This window comes from Pelecanus crispus, chromosome 13, assembly GCF_030463565.1.
Source record: "Pelecanus crispus isolate bPelCri1 chromosome 13, bPelCri1.pri, whole genome shotgun sequence".
NCBI classification, from domain to species: Eukaryota; Metazoa; Chordata; class Aves; order Pelecaniformes; family Pelecanidae; genus Pelecanus; species Pelecanus crispus.
Window position 1 is genome coordinate 2,718,486 of NC_134655.1, and position 9,956 is coordinate 2,728,441.

Consider the following 9,956-nt stretch of genomic DNA (forward strand, 5'->3'; position numbering starts at 1 on the left):
AATAAAAACGGGGGGAAGCGAGCTGATCCTCGAGCATTAAAACCAGGTAAAACAACAACCCCCGGCAGCGGCGGCTGCCCCCCGGGGTTGGCTGCGTGCGGGAAGGGGCGATGCCGGCGGCGGGCAGAGCCCCCCCGACCTTCACACCTCGACTGCCCGGCCCGGGGAAGTGGGGGGGGGATGATTTACCCTGCAAAGGGGGGGACCGCAGGGGGCAGGGCAGGATTTTGCAGCTGTTTGCAGCTGGCTGGGAGCATCTTGCACCAGGCTTTTCCAAAGGATGGGAAGGGAGAAAGGAGAAAGTTAACGCAGGCTGTCCCTCGCCGCTGCCTTCCCCTTTCATCGGCGGCTCCGCATCCATGCGAGGGCTGCCTTATTAATAGTATTTATTTTTACTCGCCGCACGCAAAAGAAGGGATGCGGGGGGGGTGCGGGGGGGGCACTCTGGGCTATAAATAGATGGCGAAAGGTAGCCGTGCCCCGGGGAAGGGAGGGGGCCGAGGCAGGTGCCCGGTGCGCAGCGGCTGCGGACCCTGCGCCGGGGCAGAGCGCGGGGGCTGCTGCCGGCAGCGGGGAGCTGAGTTGTGCTCGGCCTCAGCCCGCCGGGAGGAGCGGGAGCGAGGGGTGCGGGGGGTGCGGGGGGGCTGGCGGTGTGCCCCGGCCTGGGGGGGGGGGGCGGGGAGGGGGTGACTTTCCCGGGGAAGCTGCAGTCGGGCTGGGGGGGGGGGGTGGGGGGGGAGGCGGGGGGGATGCGCCCTGCGGCGGGCGGGGGCGGCCTGGTGAGGGGCTCGGTGCGGGGTGGGTGCCCCCGGCAGCCGGTGCGGGGCTCGGTGCGGGGCTCCCCGGGCTCAGTGCGGGGCTCCCGGGGCTCGGTGCGGGGCTCGGTGCGGGGCTTGGTGTGGGGCTCGGTGTGCGGTCCCCCAGGCTCATTATGGGGCTCAGTGTGGGGCTCCCCGGGCTCGGTGCGGGGCTCCCGGGGGTCGTTGCAGGGCTCAGTGCAGGCTCAGTGCGGGGCTTGGTGCGGGGCTCGGTGCAGGGTCCCCCAGGCTCGTTGTGGGGCTTGGTGCGGGGGTCCCCGGGCTCGGTGAGGGGCTCCCGGGGGTTGGCACGGGGCTCCCCAGGCTCAGTGCGGGGGTCCCCGGGCTCGGTGCGGGGCTCGGTGTGGGGCGGGTGCCCCCGGCAGCCGGTGCAGGGCTCGGTGAGGGGCTCCCCGGGCTTGGTGCAGGTCGTGGTGCGGGGCTCCCCGGGCTCAGCGCGGGGCTCCCGGGGCTCAGTGCAGGGCTCAGTGCGGGGCTCGGTGCCGGGCCCCCCAGGCTCAGTGTGGGGCTCCCGGGGGTCGTTGCGGGGCTCAGTGCAGGCTCAGTGCGGGGCTTGGTGCGGGGCTCGGTGCAGGGTCCCCCAGGCTTGTTGCAGGGCTCAGTGCAGGGCTCCCTGGGCTCAGTGCGGGGCTCGGTGCGGGGCTCCCGGGGCTCGGTGCGGGGCTCGGTGCCGGGCCCCCCAGGCTCAGTGTGGGGCTCAGTGCGGGGCTCCCGGGGCTCGGTGCAGGGCTTGATGCAGGGCCCCCCAGGCTCGGTGCGGGGCTCCCCGGGCTTGGTGCGGGGCTCCCCGGGCTCGTTGTGGGGCTCAGTGCGGGGGTCCCCGGGCTCGGTGCGGGGCTCGGCGCGGGGCTCGGCGCCCCTCACCGCCGCCCTCTCCCTCTCTCCCCAGCGATGCTGCGCGGCCCCGCCGCCATGGGGGAGCCGTGGCAGCCGCAGCCGCAGCAGCAGCAGCAGCATCCCCGGCTGCCGGGGCTCGGCAACGCCTCGGAGCCCAGCGCCTGGCCGGCGGCGGCGGGTGGCCCGGGGACGGCGGCACCGGGCGGCGGGGCCGGGGGGGCCGTCAGCCCTTGGGACATCGCGTTGTGCGCCACGGGGACGGCGGTGGCGGGGGAAAACGCGCTGGTGTTGGCCGTGCTGTTCTACACGCCCAGCCTGCGGGCGCCCATGTTCCTGCTGATCGGCAGCCTGGCCCTGGCCGATCTGCTGGCCGGGCTGGGGCTAGTGGCCAACTTCGCCGTGCGGTACCTGCTGCGGCCGCCCAGCGAGGCTGCGGAGCTGGGGGCGGCGGGGCTACTGCTGGCCGCCTTCTCCGCCTCCGTCTGCAGCTTGCTGGCCATCACCGTGGACCGCTACCTGTCGCTGTACAACGCGCTCACCTACCACAGCGAGCGCACGCTGGGCTTCACCTGCGCCATGGTGCTGCTGATGTGGCTGCTGTGCCTCGGCGTGGGGCTGCTGCCGCTGCTGGGCTGGAACTGCCTGCGGGAGCAGAGCGCCTGCAGCATCCTGCGGCCCGTCACCAAGGACAACGCGGCGGTGCTGGCCGTCACCTTCCTGCTCCTCTTCGCCCTCATGATGCAGCTCTACCTGCAGATCTGCAAGATCGCCTTCCGGCACGCCCAGCAGATCGCCGTGCAGCACCAGTTCATCGCCACGGCGCAGGCCACCTCCACCCGCAAAGGGCTCTCCACCCTCTCGCTCATCCTCGGCACCTTTGCCCTGTGCTGGATCCCCTTCGCCATCTACTCCTTGGTGGCCGATTCCAGCTACCCCGTGGTCTACACCTACTCCCTGGCGCTGCCCGCCACCTGCAACTCCCTCATCAACCCCATCATCTACGCCTTCAGAAACCCGGACATCCAGAAGTCGCTCTGGCTGGCCTGCTGTGGGTGCATCCCTTCCACCTTCTCCTCCAGACCAAGGACATCCAGCGATGTGTGAGGACCGAGCACGGAGCCAGACGCGCTCCCTTCCTCTCCTCCTCCTCCTCCTTTTCCCCTCCATCCACGTTGTTTCCTACCGGGAGGAACATTTCCACCACCCCCCCACCCCCCCCGCCCCGGCCAGCACATCTCGTTCCATGGAAAGATGGCCAAAAAAGAGAAAAAAGGGAAAAGGGCAAAAGAAGGGGGAAAGAAAGAGAGAGAGAGAGTAGAATGAGAATGGCTTCCTTCAGAAATGTTATTTTCTTACACATTTTATTTTTTATTTAAAAACGCAAAACACCAAAAAAAAAAGAAAAGAAAGAAAAGAAAAAAAAAAAAAAAGCATCTCCGTACAACGGTGTTTGTCTCCTCTCGGGGTAAGGAGCCAGGGGAGCCCCGGGCTTGCCAGCCCTGGCTGGGTGGCTTCCACCCCCCCCCGTGGGCACACCCCACGAGTGGCAGCTGCCGGGAAGGCCACAGGAGTGTGTGTGGGGGGGGATGGTGGGTCCCCCCCACGGCGGGGCTGGTCCCCACGCGTGGGGCGGTTGTGCGGGGCGGGCACCCCCCGTCCCCCTAAAATCAGGTCTTGCAATGCTATTGCAATAACGGGGGGGGGGGGGGGGGGGGCTCCGTGGGGGGTGGGGGGAACCCAGGGAAGGGGGGCGATGCCTCTCTGTTTGTACGTCGGTTGCGAAGCACTTTGAGGACCTGCGGGGCAAAAGGCACTTTAGGGTATGGCCGTTGTTTCGGGCTGTCGCGGGGATGGAGGGACCCGGGGAATCCATTCTGCCTCTCCCCCCCACCCCCCCCCAAAAAAAAAAAAAAAAAGGTGATTGCAGGCAGGGTGGGGGCTCACAGTGGGCAGGTGGCGAGGGCAGCCGGGGTGCCCTGCACCCCAAGGCCCTGGGGAGGCCGAGGAAGGGCTCCCCTGCCCGGCTTGGGGCCGTGGGGTGATGCTGCGCTCACTTCCACGCTGATCGTTTACACGGGTGGGATTTTCATCCAAAGACGGGGCCGGGCTTGCTGGGCTCCCCTAGAGGGAAGCCTCTGGAATCCCACGTGTTATTCCCGATGCTACCCGTTGTAACTTGCTTCGTGAGAGAAGCTACCCTCGTATTCCTCTCCTGCATCATGTGCTTTGCGGTGTTAGTGAGACCATGATGAAAAGTGCCCTTTATCTTGTGCTTTCTTTTGGCCGGGAGTGGAACAGCGCATTCACTTAAAAAGCAAGCAAGAAGCCAAGCAACCTTCAGCGGGGCGGCAGGGCTTGGGGTGCAACACCTAGGGTGGCTCAGGGCAGAGGAGGGGGTGCTGCTCTGGGGCGCGGCGTGGGAATCCGTCACGAATGCAGGTTTGTGAGTCCTGCTGACAGAACCAGCTCGGTGATCGCGGCAGGAGATCCGTCCCCGCCAGCTGAGCCTGGGGTCCCGAACACGTTGCTCTCCTTTCGAGAAAGGCGCTGTGATCTCCAGCACCCGAAATGCCCCTCTTCAAAGCAGGAGCGAGGTTCTGCCGCGCCGTGGGCAAAAGGGACGGAGGTTCCCGGCAACCCAACCCGACGGCACCGCCGCCGCCGGACCGCAGCCACGTGTACACCGTGGTTTCGTGGGAGACAGAAATGTTCTTGCTTTGTGAGGCTGTAGTGGGTACGAAGCCGCTTTATGGCTGGATACAGGCACAACCGTATTTTCTCTCTGGATCTGCGCAATGAATTTTTCGCTCCCCAGAGCTAAGTGCACGTGAGAAAGCTATGAATCTCCAAAGTGTGCCTGGGGCTTGGACTTATCTACCTTTGAGAGGTGGCCAGTCTCTTTTTTTTTTTTTTTTTTTAAATTTCTTTCCTCTTTTGAATACCTTGGGCAATGGGCAGTAGGCACAATGTTGAATCAGCATACGTTGAAAAGTAAATATATAGGAAAGAGTAATATATATCTCTATATAACACTTTGCTCATTTTATTTCTCCTGGTTTCTGTAAGTGCAGCCAGGTCCCTGCAGTTCCTTGGTGTGAAAACTCAAGACAGAGTTAGTTTAAACCATTTTTGAGACTTTGTGACCATTTGGAAATTTTTTTATACAACCCAATCTAGAAGACAGTATTTGTTTTTCTGGGCAGCTCATTTTGTATCTTTAGATGAAATGTAGGTTAACTAATCAGCTCTAGAGAAACCTTGACATGAAAAAAGTTGTGTTTTCTTGGCTTTCCAGTCAATTCCCTGTTGTTGAAGATTTTGATTTTAACAATGTTCTTTTTAGAGCTTAACTGTATACTTGAAACTTGTCTCAGTTTGAGGGGCCCATCGATCAGCTTTGACAAAGGCATACAAGGGTCAATGGAAAATAAGTTTCCCCGTGGCCCTCCACAACAGCAGCAGAAAAAATTGGGATGTGAGGAGCTAAAGCCGAGGATACAGTCCCTACCAGACAGCAAAGTTAGAGAGGAGGTGGAGATGTCCTCGCTGAAGTGCTTGGTACTTGCCCAAACACATTTACAGTGACTTTGTCGAAGGCAAGCTCTGCTGCCTAAATTCTGGTCCTTGCAACTAAGGACGCTTTTATTCTGCTGCACTAATCCAACTCACAGGCAGTAGCAAGATGTGGTGCAAGTATATTGCATGCTCAGATTTAGTATAAAATGCCGATCTAATTTTTTTTCAAGTGATGGTCTAGGACCTCCCTCTTGGAGACTGTTAAAGGTGGCCATGGACGTTGTTAAAAACACTTGATAGGCTTCAGGAGAAATCTCCTCTGAAGAACATTTTGATAAATTGGCATTTTTGCAGTCTTGCCACAAAATAGAAATAAATGCATTTTCCAGGTGTTTTTTCCTTTGCTGTCTTCCCTTCCCTTTCTTATCCGCGGAAAGAGGGGGAAACAAGGAGAAGTGAGGAAGAAGATAAACAGGTGCGAGTTCACTGACCATGCATTGCGTTGTGGAAATCTCTGACCATTTTTCCATACCTTTGCTTCGGTGGTGGGGTTTTTTTTCTAAAGAAAATCTTTCACTGGAAACAGTTTTGAGTGACAGTGTTGGACATCAGTGACGACGTTGGATGTTGGAGCCTCCTTTTGTTGGGCATCAGGAGAGCTGACTTAAAACCTTAAAATACTTACCGAGTTAGTAATGCTGTGTGCAAGGTGGGGAATGCCCTGGTGTCCTTCAGTGCTGCCTTTGGGGCACGTTTAGTACAGAATACAGGGCCTGATTTTGGATGAGGCCATGTTGCCAGAAACAAGGAGCAGCTCCCGTGAACGTAATGGGATGGGGCACCAACTATAAGAGGGGCACTGGAAACCAGAAAGGGTTTTCCAGCACAGCGAATCCTCCACGGATCCAAAACATCTGGAAACATGGCAAAAAGAGCCAAGTAGCCCCTGTCTAGCTCCTGGGCATCACGACAAGGACACAGAGCAATTGGGGTGTGGCCCATCGTTCTCCATTTTCTGGTATTGAATGTATTGGTAAACCTCCTCCAGCTGGGACTCCTATGTCACAAGTCATTAGAAAAGTTGAGGTCTATAAAAGCGATTGATTTAATTATTGTGCTTTTCAGATGAGATACAAGGGGACAGTGGTAGTTCTGCAAAGCACAAGGTCTTTAGCTGGTGGAAATTTGCAGGTGTCCTTTGATTTCCACAGAGCCTCCGTGGCCACTCCAGGTGGAAACTGGACCTGCTTGGAGAGGGCTGGTCGGTATTTAGTTGGGAAGACCTCCGTGTCCATGCCCTGGCGAATGGCCCAGGTCTTGCCATTGCACCTTCAAAAACTGAGCTTTGCAAACAGCTTCTGATAAAAGATGAAGGGGCCAGAGCCTGGCCCCGCTTGCACTCACATTGCTTCTGGACCCTACAGAGGCTGGTCTAGCTTTACAGCAGCAGAAACAAGTGGAAAATTGGTCCTGAGCAATTACACGAGGTATCTAACCAGCCCCAAGCCTATAGCAGAGATCAGCGTAGCCAGGGAAATGAATCCGCTGCTTATTTGGTTGCTTTATTTACAGGTTTCTGCTTGCCTTTGGTTTTTCTACCATGAGTTGGTAGCAAGCAGAATATAGGTATGAAATGCTTTCTGTGTCAGTGGTCAGCTGTTTTGGTCAAGGGGATGAGGAAAGGGTGAGGAGGAGAAAGAAAGAGATAACGTTCCTCAAATATACTGTGAAAAGGCCAGGGACACCGTTGGATGGGACGTAACCACAGCTGCACGAACACCCTGAGTTTCGTGGCGATGTGCTAGGGGTGGGTGTGAGCTTGTGCATTTACAACAAGCCCTTGTCCCTGTCCCAGCGTGTTTCACCAGAGAAATTTAAAAAAAAAAAAAAACTAATAAAATGTATAGACTCTACCAACAAAGTTGCTTAGGGTTTTTTTCCTTTCCATTTTGTTCAGTTTGGGACTTTGAGCAGTGAAAATGTCTTTTTAGCCAACTTCATTTCAATAACCAGCAGTAAATATCTCAAGGATCTCAGTGCTGATGTGGCAGCCACAATTTCTTCATCTCAAATGAAGAGTTTTAGTTGAACTTTGAATAAAACCCCAGGAAATGATTACTGTTCTCAATAAGTGATGAAGTACCTCTTTCTTGTAGGAGGATCAAATTTGGGGTGGGGAGGTCTTTAAAAAGCCATTGATCTTGGTAATCACTTTTGTTGGTGTGTAGTGGCCAGCATCGACGACTCACTTAACTGTTAACAATTAATTAACGGTTCACTTTTAATTGTCAGGAATAATTGTTCAATGCACACGGTATTTCCTTGTAACTCCTTTCATTCACGCGCAACTTCTTCTCTCAGTGAGGTGGTCATGCTGCTGTACAGCTGACGTTGAGGATAAGATTTGTAGCTTTTCTGTTAACAATGCAGTTGTCTACCACAAAATCCCCCGAGAGCCACCCTTCCTGCTGTCCCTGCAACCCCGGGAATGGAGCTTTCCCATTCCCATTGGAAAACTCTGCAATACAGAGCATTATAGAGATAAAAAGGATTTTCAGTAGAGAAGACGCAAACGAGAATGGATGGTCCAAAGCTCTTTTGTCCCTGACTTTGAGGGATGTGAATAAATAGTCTCCAACTCCAAGGGTAATAGTTGCCTCCACAAATTCTGCTCGATGTCGTCAAGCGTAATTGTGTCTCACCCAAGGTTATTCCTTCACAAATTGAGCACGCTGCAGCGGGCAGGATGCTGGATATCTGACAGCACACCGTATCAATAGACGCTGAAAACACAAGCACAGGTTTATGACCTTATTGCAGGATCTGGGCGTTGGAAAACATCTGGCTTGTCCCAGGAAAAGCTCTTTTCCAACTGGGCAGTATCTGGCTAAGGATGGGAGGTAGAGCTGGCCACTGCTGGCAAAGCAGGCGTCCTTTTGGGTCTGCCTTGCCTTTCCTCTACACCACGTAGAGAGCAATGAGGACTGGGCTCGTTTCTGATGTCTCTTGTGAGTAGGTCAGAATCAGACCCCAGGCAGGATAAAGAGCAAATCCTCTAGCTCGGAGGGAGGGATGAGTTTCGGTGGCAAAGCTCAGCAAGAGACTCAGCCAGACCGGGGTGGCCCAGGGCCAGATCCTGCTCTGCAGTCACCAGCGTGGCCCTGCAGTCACCGTCCCGAGGCTCTGAAACCCAGACCAGCCTGGCCAGGCTTCGGGCAGTGTCTGTCGGAGCCGCCTTCAGCAGCGCAGACAGACAGAGTGGGAGTCAATCTTCCCCATTCCCAATCCTGCCTCCCGTCCTATCTGCTTCCCCAGGAACAAGGCCATTTCACAGCAATCAGGACGGCAACTTATTTTGATGTAAGTGTTTCCATTAGGCTTTTAACTTGACCGGGAAAGTTGATCTTAAAGAAAAATGTACAGTTATCATTCAATTATGGTTAAATCAAGCCCCTTCAATGCACTTTATGAATGAGTGAAAACAAATCAATGCTGTTATTGCACTGTATCTCTATTGTGTATAATATTATACATTCATCTGTAAGAGTAATTTATTTTTATTACTGTAAATAAAACTGTTAAAGTGATTTGTCAAGAGGATATCCAAAAATAGGGGGGTGGGGGGGGTGGTAAAATTAAAATGTTTGAAGATCTGGGCTCCCGTCCCAGGTATGTGCCATATTGTGCGTGTCTGTGTTTTTATTTCAGCTGAAGCGAGTCTAGTACAGGTTTCTGCTTTCCCTCACCCAGGGCCTGTGTTTCCCCTTGGATCGCGATGAGCTGGTTGAGGATAGGAACTGCTTGAGACATCGATCGTACGGGTTGGGAAGGAACGGCTCCTGCTGCTTGGAGCCTCCACGCAAAAGGATGGAGGCTTTTCCGTCAGCAAGCAATCCTCTGCCCTCTGATTACCCGGGCGGCTGGGGATTAAATACCCATGGGGATGAATTGATCTTTGAGAGCTGGTTTCTCCAAATGAAGGGTTATAGAGATATCACAGCCTTCTGCTGCTGCTTCTGTGCCCTGGCCTCTAATAGAGAAGGGAGTATCACAGGGCTGATGATAACTCACAGCAAAGGGGCCCAGGGCGGGCAAGCTGACAAAAAGCCAAACCCAGATCTACTTTAACCTCTTAAAATCTTTATTTTTTTTTTTTTTTAATTAGCACATGCATAAAGTGTCAACAGTTTGGGATTAAGATGACATTTTTTGAACAAATGTAGTTACAAGCGGTGCTTCAGATCGTTCCAGGTTTCCTCTCTACACTGTACAGAAGAGAGCTCGTGTTGCGACCGACGTAGTCCCTACCTTTCCATCATCGTGTCACGACAGGCAGAACCCACAACACTGGGGAGAAATACACTTGTTCACACATAGCAACTGGGTACGGTAGATAGATAAAAGCAGCAACATCTACTCACCTATTGACTAAGTGCACATGGTTAAAAGACCCCATTAGACAGTGAACATCTCCTTCTTTTTTAATGTCAACTATATAATAAAGGACATCAAATTATGGCCTGTAACGGGTGACTCTCCCATGGGAGAGATGCCCATCTCCCATCAGCTGCTTCTATCAAGCGGCAAGTCAAAGGAAATACGGGTAATACTTCTGCCGGTATTAAAAAAATGAGCCTTTTGCAGGAGCATTGGGGCAGCCCCACCGGTGCTGAGCACCCTGAGAAGCCAACCACAGGGTGCCACCGGGCTGGCACCTCCCTGTCCCCACTGTGCCACCCCTGCAGAGCTGGAGCCAACCTCTGTAAAGACCGGCCCCAGCCCTGG

The 9,956-nt window shown here is 55.1% G+C and overlaps 1 protein-coding gene across 1 annotated transcript; it reads left to right on the forward strand.

The window, feature by feature from the left end:
* The first annotated feature begins 1,709 nt into the window (after nt 1-1,709).
* Nucleotides 1,710-2,759, forward strand: LOC142594830 (G-protein coupled receptor 12-like). Its single transcript, XM_075720709.1, has one exon. It carries the CDS (start codon nt 1,710-1,712, stop codon nt 2,757-2,759), a length of 1,050 nt encoding a protein of 349 aa, XP_075576824.1.
* The last annotated feature ends 7,197 nt before the right edge of the window (nt 2,760-9,956 follow it).

Coding starts and splice junctions, on each gene's coding strand:
- LOC142594830 (XM_075720709.1), top strand. CDS start 1,710: ATGCTGCGCGGCCCCGCCGCCATGGGGGAGCCGTGGCAGCCGCAGCCG.